Source organism: Protopterus annectens, chromosome 2.part1, assembly GCF_019279795.1.
Source record: "Protopterus annectens isolate FY-2018-M chromosome 2.part1, PAN1.0, whole genome shotgun sequence".
NCBI lineage: Eukaryota > Metazoa > Chordata > Ceratodontiformes > Protopteridae > Protopterus > Protopterus annectens.
This window is the reverse complement of record NC_056729.1, coordinates 1,597,485,874-1,597,502,533: the sequence shown is the minus strand read 5'-3', so window position 1 is coordinate 1,597,502,533 and position 16,660 is coordinate 1,597,485,874. Positions and strand designations below refer to the sequence as shown.

Genomic DNA, 16,660 nt, shown 5'->3' with positions numbered 1-16,660 from the left:
GGAACACTCTTACACCCCCAGCTGTCCACACTGAATCTCACTTTGTGGGTGATAGGGGGTTGATTCCCTTCAGACACCTATACACAGAAGACATGATCCAGGTTCTGCACGAGGCCGGGAAACCAACTACCAGAAAATCTTACCTGTCAGAGTGGAAGAGATTTTCCTTATGGTGTCAGAAAAAGCAGCTTACAACCATTGATGGCAGAGCCCCCAGTGGTCTTGTCCTACTTGTGTGACCTTATGAAGTCTGGACTGTCATATTCCTCCATTAAAATTCACCTGTCTGCCATCTCAGCATGCCTGCCATTGGTACCACATTTAGCATCTAGGTTAGATACCAAACTCTTCCTGAGAGGGGCACTACATCTCTGGCCCTCAAGGAAGCCCATTCCACCTCCTTGGGGTCTAACTTTGTCCTAGAAAAGTTGACACTACCACCCTTTGAACCAGTCGAAGACTGCACCCTCCAGCACTACTCTTGGTGGCCATCACTTCAGCCAGAAGGGCATCGGAACTCCAGGCCCTTATGGCAACCCCCCTTCACTGTTTTCCACAAGGACAGGGTATGTTTGCGTACTAATCCTACATTCATGCCTAAAGTGGTCAACAAACTGTCCTTAAATCAGAATATCAGTCTGCCAAACTTTTTTCCCCTCTCCGCAGAACCAGGCAGAGAGGATACTTTATTGCCTCGACGTACACACAGCTCGGGTACTATTTGGCCAAAACCCAATCCTTCCACAAGTCTAACAGGCTCTTCATCTCTTCCCACCCAAGAGCCCTGAGTCAACCTGTTTCCAAGCAAACCTTATCCTCTTGGATATCTAAAACCATTTCCTTTTGGTTACATTAACCATGGTAGGTCATTCCCAGCCCTAGTAAGGGCATATTCCACCAGGGCAGTGTCCTCCTCGGGGGCATTCCTTAAAGGGTTTGACACAGCTGCTATCTTCGAAGCAGCTACTTGGTCCTCAGTTCACACATTCACTAGACACTACAAACTGGATATGGTTTCCAGAGCCATCCTTCATAGGTTTGTGGAAAGTGCTTCTGGTCCGCCACCCCTTCCTTAGGGCAGGAACCTTTGCACACTCCCTGATGTCATGAATACAGCAACATATGAGTAGAAGGACATAGCACTGTTGTGTAAGAACTTACCCATAACCTTAAATGTCCTTTTCTTCTATATGATTCTTGTTTCACTGTTGCAGTCATTACATTTGGGTTATCTGCTTGCAGGTAGCCCTCAGTTGGCCTGATTAACAAAGTCTTGGGTCCTGCGTCGGTTGCTGTCCCTTCTTCCATGACGTCAGGTCGTCAGGGGTATAAAGCATGCAGCCGATGCCATTACATCAGTCTTTCTTGCCGTGCGGTGCCCAAAAGCAGTTCGCAAGTGTCGGTCGGCCGACTTTGAAATTTTCGTTTTTGAGTTTCAGAACCAAAGTCTTCAACTAAAGCTAAGTACACCATTGGGGAAACTGCTTTCCACAAGTAATGCAATTATTAACTTTTACTGACATGTGTAAGGAGCAAGAAAAAAATACCTCATAAAGATTTTCATTCGTACTGTATTCCTTGCCCAGGCCCTGACCACGACGTACCTTGCTGTCGGTTTTGTGCTTTATTTTATCAGCGCACTATCAGTTGTCAGTATATTTTCGCCTCTAAATATTTCGGTTCTCAGTTCAATTATCCAGAAATGTCATCGGTTAGCCATCTGACTACCGGGATTATGAAAAAACGCAAAGATAAAGACAGAGACAGGCCGCCGAGGTCCAAAACTGCTGACGATGCTTCTCCTAAGCTAGTCGCCAGTTCGCCGGTACTCCGTGAGGTGCTTTCGCGGCCCCTGATACCCGCTACTTCTGATTCGCAGGCCTCTACTGAGACCCATTCGGAGTATGCCACGCGATGCTTCAATTATGGAACCCACCAATGTCTCTACCTTGGATGGGTCCGGAGCCGCTGTGCAGGCACCGGCTTCTGAGGGTGTATTCAGGCTTATGGACTTGCATATTAAATCAACGCCTCCTTCTTTACTTAGGCCTAAATCTCGATCCATGTCTAAAAAACAGACACCCAGGCCACATGCTTGGGCCTCTATGCCTAAAAACAAATGATAAGAATGGCTGAAGATCTAATAACTGTAATCATGGGTAGCCAACCCCCCCACCCCCCCCCCCCCCCAAGAGGCCTAGGACTGAAGTTGGTTATGAATCTTCTGATCAGGATTCTGTTTTTTCTGATTCTTCTGATGATCTGGATTTGCCCTTACCTACTTATGAAGATTCTGATGCGGAGGACTCTATTCCCTCTGCTTCCCCTCCTGAGGATTTTTCTTTTGGGGAAACCTTACATACTCTAAGGGAGCATTTCCACTGGGAAAGCCAGGATTTTTCTGATTCAAAAAAGAGGCTTAGGGATTTCCTTCTCCTTCCTCAGCATAGGCCTTTAGCTATTCCTCCTGTACTAGACATTGTTGATGACGCTTTTTCGGAATCTAGTTTGGCCCCTGATTCCCTGCCTCCTGCTCCCAGAAAACCTGACAAATACTACAGGGCCCCTGAGTCCCACAAGTTCCTTTTCAAAAATCCTTTTGCTGATCCAGAGACTGTTTCACAGGGGCCCAAGGGCATTAAGGCTTTTACTGCTAAAATTCCTACCCCTTCTGATAGAGACTCCAGGGACTGCCAGTTTCATATGTTGAAGTATCAGCAACATGTTATTGGACTGCTTAAACAGAAAATTATGTTGATTCCTGACTCTGTGGAAAATAAAGAATTACAGGATTTAATGCATTCTGACAAACAAGTTGGAAAACATACTTTGCAGTGTGGCTTTGATTCATTAGAGGCCTCTTGCAGGGATGATGTTACTGGGTCTGTGCTCAGAAGGCATGCTTGGCTTAAGGAGCAATTTTGCCTGATCATGTTAACGCTAAATTGTTGGATGCTTCTTTAGATCAGGACCGCCTGTTTGGCAACAAGGCTGAGGAAGTTCTTAAAAAGATGGAAGATAAAGCTAAATCTATGCAAACTGTTAAAAGATATTTTACAAGTTCAGCCTGCTAGATTTAGTAGGCACTGGCCCTCTAAGAATTGGTCCTTTCCAGCCCCTTCCAGGTCTTCTCAAGCCAAACCCAGACACAGCAAAAACCCCAGGTTTCAGTCCCAGGGGACTCGCAGAACTAAGCAGTGGAGGGCCTCCACTTCCAAATCTGGGAATAAGAAGACTCCCCCCTATGGTAAACTGTCTCAATTTCCAAGCAGTTATCAACTGACTGCCCCTTTGGGGGGAAAGATTGCTCTTCATGCAAAGAATTGGGAACTCATTACCCAGGACAAATGGGTTTTAAATATAGTGTCCCAGGGATACAGATTTCACTTCCACACTTTGCCAACACCAAGTGGGTGGCCGGACCTAACCCCAAATCAGTGGACAGAGGCCCAAAAACAAGTACTTTCTCTCTTAAGCATGGGGGCTATTCAACTGGTACCAGAAGAGGAAGGGACAATGTTTCTACTCGAGACTTTTCCTGGTACCCAGAAAAGACAATTCATGGCCTCCTGTCCTGGACCTGTCTACTCTAAACACATTTTTGGAGATTCCAAAATTGAAGATGCTGACTCTTCACCAATTACTTCCTATGCTAGGCAAAGATGTCTGGTTGCCAACACTAGATTTAAAAGAAGCATACCTGCACATCCCAATCAGGGAATCTTGCAGCAGATACCTATGCTTCAAAGCAGGCTACATGCACTATCAGTTCTCTGCACTGCCCTTTGGCTTATCTACTGCGCCCAGGGTGTTCACAAAGTGCCTAGCTCCAGTTGTTGCATTTTGCAGGCAAAGAAATATTCAAATATACCCATACCTGGACGATTGTCTTAATTCAGGCAGAAAGCAAGGACACACTTTTGAATCATCTGGCCTTTGTAAAAAGGGTTCTAACTTATCTGGGGTACACCATAAACAAAACGAAATCGCACCTGGTACCCTGTCAACAAATTATATTCCTGTGGGCAAGTTTGAATACAACTTCCCAGATGACTTACCTCACGCCAGAAAAGCAAATTCATTTGACAACCTACTTCAAACAAGTGGCCACAAAAACCCTGCTATCTGCAAGACAAATACTGCAAGCCTTGGGGTTAATGGCCTCCTGCATTCTTCTAATTCCATATGCAGGACTGCATATGAGGAAACTACCAGTGGTATCTAAAACGCCTATGGTGTCAACATTCTCAAGACCTAGAAACAATGATTCCCATCATACCTTGCCTACACCTAGAGTTTCTTTGGTGGGCAGAGGCCTGCCACCAAAACAAGGGACTACCTTTCACACCACCCCTTGCCACCCAAACCCTAACAAAAGATGCATCAGACTATGCATGGGGGGGCTCACCTGGCAGGGAAGTGCATTCAGGGCAAATGGAACCAAAGTCAACTGCACCTGCATAGCAATCAAAAATAAATGTTAGCTGTACAGAATGCTCTGACAGCCTTCAAGAACCGCATTCTTCCAGGACAACTAATGGTAAAGACTGAAAACACCACTGTTATGTGGTACATAAGCAAGCAGGGGGGTTCACATTCTTACCCCCTCTGCAGACTAGCCATGGCATTATGGAACACAGCCTTGAGCTATCAAGTGCACCTACAAGCTCAATTCCTGCTAGGAAAATTAAATACACTGGCAGATGGACTAAGCAGAAACCTCATGGACCCACACGAGTGGAAACTAGAACCAAGGATTTTCAACATGTTGACAAGCAAATGGAGGAGCCCAGATATAGACCTGTTTGCATCTCCCCAGAACCGCCAATTGGACAAATTTTGCACAAGGACTCCCCACAAACAATCCTGGAAAGTGGATGCTCTGTCCTTCAGCTGGAAAAACCTATCAGTCTATGCCTTCCCCCCTCTGCATCTGTTCTCCAAAGTACTACTAAAAATCAAACAGGACAAACCAAGGATGATTTTGATTGCTCCAGACTGGCCGCGCCAACACTGGTACCCCCTCCTGCGCAGTGTGCCACGGTTGTCTCCATGGCACCTACCTCAGACTCCTTCCCTGCTGTCTCAGGAGGAGAACCAGATTCTGCACCCTCAGCTTCTAACATTGAAACTTGCAGCCTGGCTAATTACTTAATCTCTCCTTTACCATCCCTTAGTAAACCAGTGATGGATATCATTTTAGAGGCAAGGAGGCCTATTACTAGAAAATCTTATGCTGAAATCTTATGCTTAACTGAGATGCTAGACAAGGATCCATCTTTTTCCTCCATTAAAATCCACACCTCAGCCATTTCAGCTCATTGCAACACAGAACCTCCCCTTTTCTCCAATCCACTGCTCAAGCAGTTCCTCAGAGGGGCCAAAAATTTGAGACCACCTAAGAGAGCTCCAACCCCAGCCTGGGACCTTTAAATTTGTCATGGAGAAACTCACTCTACCTCCTTTCAAGCCAGCTGCTACTACAGACTTAAAATTTCTTTCTTGGAAAACCGCTTTTCTTTTAGCAATCACTTCAGCTAGAATGGTATCTGAATTACAGGCCCTTATGGCAGTGGAGCCTTTCATCATCTTTTATGCAGACAGGGTGTTCCTCAGAACTAATCCAGCCTTCATGCCCAAGGTGGTATCCAGTGTGGCTCTTAATTAGTCCATTCATTTGCCAACCTTCTTTCCCAATCCACAGACTAAAGAAGAACGGTTACTGCATTCCTTAGATGTGCACAGACAACCTAGATTCTACTTGGACAGGACTAAATATCAAAGGAAATCTGAACAACTGCTGGTGGCATTTGCTGCAGGGGCAGAGGGGAAGGCTATTTCAAAGCAAACCCATTTCTAAATGGATAAGCCATTGCATTAATTTCTGCTATAAGCACCATGGAAAACCTGTTCCCCAGGGGATCAGACCTCACTCCAACAGGGCTGCATCTACCTCCACAACCTTTCTCAGAGGCGTCCTTATCAGGGGCATCCTAGAAGCTGCTACCTAGAGTTCTGTACATACTTTCACCAAGCATTATCATTTGCCAATTTTCTCTAAATCCAGAGCTGGCTTTGCCACTGCAGTCTTGCAGGGCCTTATAGCTGGCCCTAATGCTATCTAAGTTCCTCCTCCCAACCATAGCTTTGGGAATCTACCCAAATGTAATAACTGCAACAGTGAAACACGAAGAACATAGTACAGTTGTGTACACTTACCATAAATGTAGATTTTCAAGTGTATTCACTGTTGCAGTCCTGGTTACCCTCCCTCCAGCCCCTTAACATCTTTTGGCTATACTTCTACTTTCCTTTACTATGCTTAAAAGCCTTTTTGGTGTATTCACCTTTTTGTTGGAGGTATATCTTTGTACTTTTGTATTTGCTTCCCATTAGGGGGGCACCTGACATCTGGAGCAAGAAAAACTGATGTAATGGCGTCAGCTGCATGTTTTATACCCCCTGACGACCTGACATCATGGAAGAAGGGACTGCAACTGACGCAGGACCCAAGACTTTGTTAATGTGTACACTTACCATAAATGTAGATGTTCAAGTGCATTCACTGTTGTGGTCCTGGTTACCCTCCCTCCAGCCCCCTGACTTTTCTATACTTCTACCTATTCTTATTTGTTTGGCCATATCTTATAACATTGGTATTTACTTTCTGGTGGTGTTCCACACCATGTAATTGCTTCCTATTATGGGGGCTCCTGACATCTGGGGCAAGAAAAAGTGATGCAATGGTGTTGGTTGCATGTTTTATGCCCCTGGCGTCATGGAAGAAGCGACAGCATCCGATGCAGAAATCCCAGGACTCTGGTATTCAGGTCGACTGAGGGCTACCTTCAGGCAGATAACCCAAATATGATGACTGCAACAGTGAATACACTTGAACATCTACATTTATGGTAAGTGTACACAACTGTACTTTGTATCTCACTTGGATGGGTCCGGAGTCGCTGAGCAGGCACTAGCTTCTGAGGAAGTACTTTGCACTACCGATTCTCGACACAAACCAATGACTTCTTTTGCGTCTACTGTTCTTTCAAAAACTATTGAGTTTCTAAGGCCCAGGGCATGAACCACACTCAAGATACCGACTTCCCAATCTCAGGCACCTGCTTCCTTGCCCCAGTCTCAAATGCTTAAAATGGCGGAAGACCTTCTCATGTTGATCAGGGGATGCCAAGCTACCCTTTCCAAAAGAAAGAGATCTGTCCCCACTAGTTTTGTCTGAGCAGGAGTCTGATGACTCTGATGCATTTGAATATGAAGACATGCAACCCCTGTCTGCTTATGGGGATTCTGATGCAGAGGACTCCATTCCTTCAGCCTCTCCCCCCGAGGACTTTTCCTTTGGGGAAACCTTTCATACCTTAAGGGAGCATTTCCAGTGGGAATGTCAGGACTACCCTCAGTCTAAAAAGAGACTCAGGAAATTCTTGGATCTTCCACAGCACAGACCGCTGGCCATTCCCCCAGTCCTGGATGTTGTGGAGGATGTTTTCCTGGAATCCAGTTTGACTCCTGACACTCTCCGTCCTGCACCCAGAAAACCAGACAGATATTATAGAGTCCCTGACTCACACAATTTCTTTTTAAAAATCCTACTGCTGACCCTGAGGTAATTTCTCAAGGGCCTAAAGGAATTAAAGCAACCTCTGCTAAGAATCCCACCCCCTCAAACATTTTCTGGTACCCAGAAAAGAGGGCACATGGTGTCCCATCTTTGATCTATCCATTCTAAACACCTTCCTGGTGATACCAAAATTCAAAATGCTCACCCTCCAGCACCTGCTACCCATGATCTCCAAGGATGCTTGGCTAGCCACCCTAGACCTAAAAGAGGCCTACCTCCACATTCCTTTCAGGGAATCATGCAGGAAATATCTGCGTTTCAGGGCAGGATCTCTGCACTTACTTTTGGCTTATCTACTGCTCCCAGAGTTTTCACAAAATGTCTGGCTCCAGCCATTGCCTTTTGCAGACAAGGGAATATCCAAATTTACCCATACTTAGACGACTGCCTAATTCAGGCAGGCAGCCAGGAAAAGCTGCTCAAGCACCTGGCCTTTGTAAAATCCCTACTGACCTCGCTAGGGTACACAATCAATGAAAAGAAATCCAAGCAAGTACCATCCAAAGGATTATATTCATGAGAGCAAGCTGGGACACAGTATCCCAGATGGCATTCCTTACACCAGAGAAGCAAACTTACCTGACAGCCTTCTTCTCTCAACTAGCCACCAGACCCTAGTTATCTGCAAGGAAAATCCTGCAAGCTCTGGGGTTCATGGCATCTTGCTTTCTACTCATTCCATATGCCAGACTGAGTATGAGGAAACTTCAGTGGTACCTAAAAAGCCTTTGGTGTCAACCTTTTCAAGACCTGGAAACTCTTATACCCATGATACCTTGCCACAGAAAAGATTTTTTTTGGTGAGCAGCAGTTTGCTCCCACAACAAGGAACTACCCTTCTCACCAACCCCCGTCCCCTAGACCTTCACCACAGCTGCATCAGACTATACCTGAGGTGCACACCTGGAGAGCAGGTGCATACAGGGCCGATGGAGTCCACAGCAAATCCATCTGCACATCAACCAAAAAGAGATGATAGCTGTCCAGCACACCTTGACAGCTTTCAAGCCCCTTCTCTCCCCAGGGGTTCTCCTGATCAAAACAGACAACACCACTGTGATGTAGTACATCAACAAGCATGGAGAGACTCGCTCTTACCATCTCTGCAGGCTGGCCATGACCCTTTGGCACACAGCGTCTGCCATGCAACTCCACCTTTTAGCACAATTCCTGCCAAGTTCTCTAAACTTTCTGGCAGAAATCTTCTGGACCCACACGAGTGGCAACTACACAAAAGAGTCTTCACCCTAATAACTCAGAAATGGAGCACCCCGAAGGTCTACCTCTTTGCCTCCCACACCAACCATCAGCTCAGCACATTTTGCACCAGGGAGCATCACTGCATGGCTTGGAAAGTGGATTCCCTGTCCTTCCCCTGGTTAAATCTATCCGTATATGCCTTTCCTCCACTACCTCTCATTCCCCAAGGTACTGCTCAAAATAAGGGAGGAAAAACCAAGGACAATTCTTACTGCTTCAGACTTGCCTCGCCAGCACTGTTACCCACTGCTGTGCGCAGCCTGTGCCTACTGCCACTACGGCATCTCACTCAGACCCCAACCCTCCTGACCAAGGGGGAAGGAGAATACATGCATCTCCAATTGCAGACCCTGAATTTGGCAGCTTGGGTTATTCCCTAACCACTGATCAATCTGCCAACCTCAGTAAACAGGTTCTAGATGTTATACATGAGGCCAGACGCCCTAGCACTAGGAAGTCTTATGCTGACAAATGTAAAAGGTTCTGCACCTGGATTCAGGCTAGGGGAGCCGATACGGCACAGCCCTCCATCCCTCTCATCCTGGATTAGTTAGCTGACCTGCTACACAGTGGTCTCTCTTTTTCCCGTATTAAAATTCATGCCTCTGCTATCTCTGCTCATTTCTCCACTGAGCAGCCCCTTTTCTCACACCCTCTGATCAAACAATTCCTAAGAGGAGCTAGCAACTTTGAGGCCACCCAGAAGAGCACCAACCCCAGCTTGGGACCTTAACTTTGTATTTGAAAAGCTCACCCTGCCCCCCCTTCGAATCAGCATATTCAGCCAAGCTAAAATTTCTCTCCTGGAAGACAGCTTTCCTTCTGGCCATCACTTCAGCCAGAAGGGTCTCCGAGCTACAAGCACTCATGGCTGTGGAGCCCTTCATCTTCTTCCATGCTGACAGGGCTTCCCTCAGGACTAACCCATCCTTCATGCCCACAGTGGTGTCCATTGTGGCTCTTAACCATTCCGTTCATTTGACAACCTTTTTCCCTAACCCACAGAACAAGGGGGAAAGGATCCTGCACTCTCTAGATGTGCACAGGTGGCTCAGATTCTACCCAGACAGGACTAAATCCTTCAGAAAGTCTGATCAATTGATGGTTAGCTTTGCTGCAGGGGCAGAGGGCAAAGCCATCTCCAAACAAACAGTTTCCAAATGGATAGCACACTGCATCCATTTCTGTTACAAGCAACACGGAAAGCCTCCCCATAAGGGTGTCAGGACTCACTCCACCAGAGCAGCCTCCACCTCTGCAGCTTTCCTCAGAGGAGTCCCTACCAGGGACATCCTGGAAGCTGCCACATGGACATCTGTTCACACTTTTACCTAACACTACCACCAGCCTATCTTCTCCAAATCCAGAGCAAGGTTTGCCTCTGCAGTCTTGCAGGGCATCCTAGCCAGCCCCTAGTTTCCTTGACTGCCTCCACCCTTTTCCTCAGCTTTGGGAAACAACCCAAATTTGATGACTGCAACAGTAAAACAGGAAGAACATAGTACAGTTATGTACACTCAGCATAAATGTAGATGTTCAAGTGTATTCACTGTTGCAGTCCTGGTTTCCCTCCCTCCATACTCCTCTTCTTTCTTCTCTCTCCTTACAAAGGACATTTTGGTATTTTCTTTCTACTGGTGGGATTCTTCCACCAGAACCTGGCTCCAACTTGGGGGCTCATGACAGGGCAAGAAAAACTGATGTAATAGCGTCGGCTGCCTTATTTTATACTACTGATAACCTGACGTCAGTCCTGAAGCGACAGCAACCGACTCAGGAAATACTAAGCCTTTGGTATTCGGGCTGGCCGAGGGCTACCCTGGCAGGGATAACCCAAATGTGATGACTGGAACAGTGAATACACTCGAACATCTACATTTATGGTAAGTGTACACAACTGTACTTTGTCAGTTGTGTGACTTGTAACAGACTTCTTGCTGTTTGAGTGACAGAGGACACAATTTGATGTCTGCAGGCTTGTGCACAGTAACAAATGTCATCACACTTGGGTTATCTGCCTGCAGGTAGCCCTCAGTCGGCCCGAATACCAGTGTCTTGGGATTTCTGCGTCAGATGCTGTCGCCTCTTCCATGACTTCAGGTCATCTAGGGTATAAAACATGCAGTCAAACATGCAGCCGACGCCATTACATCAGCTTTTCTTGCTGCATGGGAGCCTGGCTGTGGCTCATAGGGCCAATTCTCTAAATCCTGTGCTTGGGTAATGGATGCCTTCTCATTAAATTGGAGGATTCTTCCCCTCCTATATCTTTGCTGTCCAGGATAGTTCAAAGGTAATGTGGGAGAAGCCAGACATTATTCTAATTGCCCTCTCCTGGTCTATGCAGTACTGCTTCTTTCACCTTCAGAGGGAAAAGGAGAGACATCGCTGTTACCTTGGTATGTATGCATTCTGACAGTACAGAGGGATCAAACTTTCCACAAACAGGCTGTCAACTTCACGCACCTTAATTCTTGGGATGTGCTAACAAAAGAATCATGAGAGAAGCCAGTAGGCAAAGAACTAGATTGAAGTGTTGTCAGTCAACAAAACTAAAGCAACCTGCTCTTACTGTTTACTTGATTCATTGGCACAACAAAAAGCTAAATTGGTCTTAAAATGTTTTTTTCCCCCACTGTTTACCTTTTTTATGAGTCATGTCTGCAGAGGGCATATTTTATTTTTGACTCACTTTTGAAATGTCTGTAGGGCAGTGTGTATGAACTGCACATTTGTAAAGAAAACAATCCATATGTCTTTTAAAGAAAACATTTGTAAATTTTAAAGCTGCCAACAGATTCCTATGTTAGGTAAGGTCAGAAAGTCTAGCTTAACAAGAAAAATGTTTACTTCATTCAAAGCTGACATTTTAAGGCAAACCTGCCCCAAGCTCACTTGCTTCTCTCCTTCATTCTGTTGTAGTATAGTGACTTTTAATTATTTGTTAATTTTGGTTTGCTGTGTTGTGTCTGAAAAAGTAGTGGTTCAGTCTACTTAACCATTGTAATATGTTTATAATATAATTTGATACATTTATAAAAAACTTTGTAGTGCTTTTTTTAAAAAATGGTAATCAAGTAAAATCTGAACTAGGATTGGTCTGGCAATTACTTGAGAGAGGAAAAACAGCACTCGTTTTTAAAAAAATGTCTAAAAAATTTTAAGGTGTCTGTGGAGCCTTCTGAAAGGATGTTATTGGCTTAAATTGCTGAAGGGCATCCGATGCCTTGCATCATTAACACCTTAGTATGGTAACTTATGTTTCACTTTTACATTTTTTTAAACAGATTCTTTTAGCCCTTGTGCAGTATTAACTAAGTTCTTCTGTGATTTCGACAGTTGATGTACTTGATTTGCAAGCGGCTGGTAATCTATCAGTCTTCTCTGTTTTGTCAAACATTCAGTAATACCATTATAATGTTTATTTTGCAGCCACCTGTTGCCTTGGCCACTACAGTGCCTGTTCCTGTATCTGTACCGGAGCCCCTTCCATCACCCCATAGTCAGGAAGATTCAAGTCGAGCCTCTGATAATTCTAGCTACGAGGAGCCACTGTCCCCCATTTCCGCAAGCTCTTCCACATCGCGCCGGCGCCAGTGTGAGCGAGAGTTTGACCTCCAAGACATGAGAATGCGTGACATTCTTGGTGTGGGACACCATTTCTTACCGAGTGACCCAACCAAATGGAATGTGGAAGATGTGTATGAATTTATCCGTACATTGCCTGGTAAGTTTACCTTTTATGGATGAGTTTTGGGGACAATGTAATTTGTGAGATTTCAGGTTGTAACCTCTCCAATGAGAGAGTGTTGTGCTCTAAGAAATACAGAGGTCTGTTTGTAGATCTGAACTGTCCTGGAATACTTCTTGAGAAGAAGATGATAAAATATTAAACTGGGTTAAGATTACACTGTCTTATGTCCTGTAAGCCCAGCACTTGAGAAATTAATAAGTTAAGTATGGGTAACCATAGGAGACTTGTGATTTTCTTGTGCAACATTTGACAAAGTTCTAAAGTATATCCATTACAGCGTGATTCGTGGAAAACTGTTTATTTATTTTTCAGTTTTTACATATGTAGGGAGCAGCAGGTACATGACATGAATGAGCCCATGAGTGTAATACCAGTAACTGCAGTGCGAAAGGAGCTCAGAGTTTTGAGTTTAAGGAGCAGAAATATGACTGTACTCTGCTGTAAGAATTTATTCTTAGGTGACAGAGGTTGGGAATTCAGAATTGGAAATTTCTTTGTCCATGTTGTTAAATTATCTGCTCCAGTGAAGAGTTTTCAGAAACATGATCTAGAGTGTGGAAAAATAAATCTGAACCTTTGCTGATGAACCTGTATCATTTACATTTACAGTGAGTTAACATGTTGACATAATACTACAAAACGGATGGTATTTAGTATATACTGTGTATGCCATGCTAATTCTTAACCTGCTGTAGTGTGCATGGCTCTGTCCAAATTGGAGATTCTAGGGTAGTGACTGGAAGTGACTTCTGTTGCCCTTTGTGTTCTGTAGGTGAAATTACAGACATGTAGTCACCCTCCACCAAGTACATTAGTTCTGAACTTCAGCAGTGCACATTTGAATGGATAAAGGAACTAAAAAGGAGGGTATGGGTAGCTGTTTTTATATGAGGACTTAAAAAAAATGAAGTCAGTCAGCCTTCTGTAACATTGTCAGTATCTTCCCAGCTGCATAGAAGATATAATAGTCAGCTTTAAGAAAGTTCAAGCTATATATACCAAGGTTTTCCCGCCATTGCATTTGCTTGATGACACTGATCACCAATACTTGAAAATTTACATCACGTAGTTGGAGTTCTGAATTAGTCTTTCAGCAGCCAGTCTCTGTGTTGCCTTCTGCTTGTCTTTATTGTAAACATATGCATCATATTTACAGCATATTCGTTCAAAACATATTTGACTTCATTCACAGCCAACACAAATATTTCATCAAATGTATTGGGTAAGCTTTCTCCAAAGTTTCATTCAAGTCATACAGATGTTGTTGACAGTTTTAGTAGAATTCAGTGTTGTGCAAATATTAAAGTTAGTATAATGTTGTGCAAACATTAAAGTTAGTAGAATGCAGTGTTGTTTAGCATAATCTGCCCCCAAAAAGCACCCTTAAGAGTCTCCACCAAAGGACTGGGACAGTATGGATATGCAGCTTCCTAACTTCTCGGTACCCAGCTTGGTGGATAGGAGCATCTTCAGACATTGTAACGGTTCTCATGTTTACAGACAACCACTTTTTCCTTAAAAAGACTGGCACAATATGCAGGAGGAGTACTTTAACAACGACATTGGAGGCTAAACTCTCTCATACAAGCACACATCAGGTTTTCAGAACCACACTCGCAACGCCTACCTCATGTAGCGAGCACACACACAGACCCGCACACAGACTAATGTATGCTGAGGCACTTAAAAAGCAATTTTTCTAAACAACAAAGGTCACCTAAACTGCCTGTTGTCAAAGCTATGCCTCGGGAAGCCCAAGCCCAGAGGCACTAAAAGAACCCACCATCTAACACTACAAATACTGTCACTCTCAGTGGACATACTGTCACTGTCAATGGAGCCCCAAACAGTAAACCCTAAGGCAAGCAAACACGTTTCCCAGGACTCTCGTCATAGTAATTACCATTGTAATATGTACAGATGCCCCTCTAACCAGGCTGAACAAGGAAAAAACAACTCTTGTTTACTTATCTAGAGCCAGCATTCACCAAATCACCCTGCATTTGGGTTGTTATACCACAGGTACCAGGGTGATTCCATCATAGTCCATGTATTTGGAATTGACTTGAGATGTACCTTCTTGGATGATATGGAGAGAGAGAGAGAGAGAGACATTGTGGAGCTTTCAGACTGTGTGTGTTAGGCTGGTATTATTGTAGTATTTGTCAGACAGGATGAAGCGCTGGAGTTTTTCCATATGCAGATCACCATAGGCAAATCCGTACCATATCCCAGTCAGCTGTAGGTCAACCCTCCATGTCCCAGGATGCTCACAGTGCATACTTGGACCAGCTGGGAGACACTTACCATCCAACCTAACACCTTTCTCATGGGAGACTTTAATTACCTCTCTATAGACTGGTAATACTACATGGCTTCAAATCTGCAGACACAGATTCCTGGACTTTGTAAATACAAACACCCTTAACCAAATAGTGACTAGAGGCTTCAATATACTAGACCTCGTGCTCACAATATGGGAGAGTGCTGCAGCCCACCCCCACATGTCTCTTGGGGTCTGACCATAAAGCTCTCTCCTTCGAAAACAAAATAAATTCCTTAATCTCATTGAAACTAGTAATATTTGGGAACTATTCCAAGACAAATTACCTTTTTATTTAATTGATGGTTTGACAAAATTCAGTGACCCTCCAAACCTAAGAACACAGCAGTTTATGCTGTATTGCTCTCAGAAACTCTGTACAACTATGTCAATGGCTGAATACCTACCATGTGTAAGCCCAGGACTGGCTCCAGAAACAAACTGCTCTGGTGGCATCCCAAGTTAAACAGGATGTACAACAAAAGGAAAAAAAATATGTCAAAAATTAGGAACGTAATTCCCATAAAGATAAAAACTCTCTCATCATACTAAATAGGCAACCAAGAGGGCTAACTAGGTCAAGCAAAGCCACCTTTGAGGTTAAGATAGCTTCCCAGTTAGAAAGATAACCATAAGGCCTTCTTCAGTTATGGTAAGAAATCTCAAGGGCAACACACAGCAATGTCCTGAACTGATGGTTAATGGTGTCACATTCACCAAACCTGGTGATTTAGCAAACCTGTTAGCGGACAATTTCAGTTCCAACTTAACACAATGTCCTATGCTTACCACCTCAAAGCCCTGAATTTTTGCTCTGTATCGTACAAACTTTTGAGGGGTAATCTTTGCTTGTCATGCAAAGCATCCCTGGACTTTGTTTTCATGAACATTTTACACTTCAGCAAAACAAACAGCATCAGAACTAATAGAGAAGCATCCAGCTCCCAGGCCATCACTGCCAACCTGCAAGGAGGGTATGACTTTATACCCCACCTTGCTTGTTTGGGTACCACGTCAGGGTAGTGTTGTAGGTGACCATTGGAAGAGGACCCGGAGACCATCAGTGGTAAAGAACCTTTAAGGCATGAATCACTGCCAACATCTCTCTTACATTTATGTGCTTTGATGTGTCTTGAGGAACCTACAGCCATGGGCACTGCTCCCCACACAAAATCTGAAGAGTCCATCTGGACAGATTGGGTTGGGATCTCAAGACAGAAAGGGAGTGCTGGATTTCAAACAAGTTGATCCCTCCATCACTGCAAATCCCAGTACTGGTACCTGGACATCTAAGGGATGAAAGTGCTGAGTATAACAAGTTTTCAAGTCTTTTGGGTTTCTAATGCCATGACGGAAATGGTCCCCATTCCTAAGTCAAAGTACGATTAAAGTTCAAGAAGTTAGTGTTGTTTCAATCTTTTATGTCACTTGGTTTGAATTCACCTCTCCTTAACCATTCTTGCGTTCGATCGTGATCAACATGAGGTTCTTCCAGACGTTTTCTATACTTGCAACTATATTTATGCATTTTCTACATTTCTTGCCTTTTCTGGTCCTTCACCTTATATTCTTTCTTTTGTTTTTTGGCACATTCAGTTGCTGCCTGATTTTTATCTACTTCAGGTTTGATTTCCATTCCTGCTTGAAGCCGATATGCTTCTGCTAGATTAAGCAGAGAAGT

At 44.3% G+C, this 16,660-nt stretch overlaps 1 protein-coding gene across 1 annotated transcript in view; it reads left to right on the top strand.

Moving 5' to 3' along the window:
- The window catches only part of PHC2 (polyhomeotic homolog 2), a 2,832,203-nt gene that overhangs the window by 2,793,496 nt on the left and 22,047 nt on the right, over positions 1–16,660 (top strand). Inside the window, 1 exon segment of the mRNA XM_044063043.1 lies at positions 12,335–12,629. Coding sequence (XP_043918978.1) covers positions 12,335–12,629 — 295 coding nt within the window.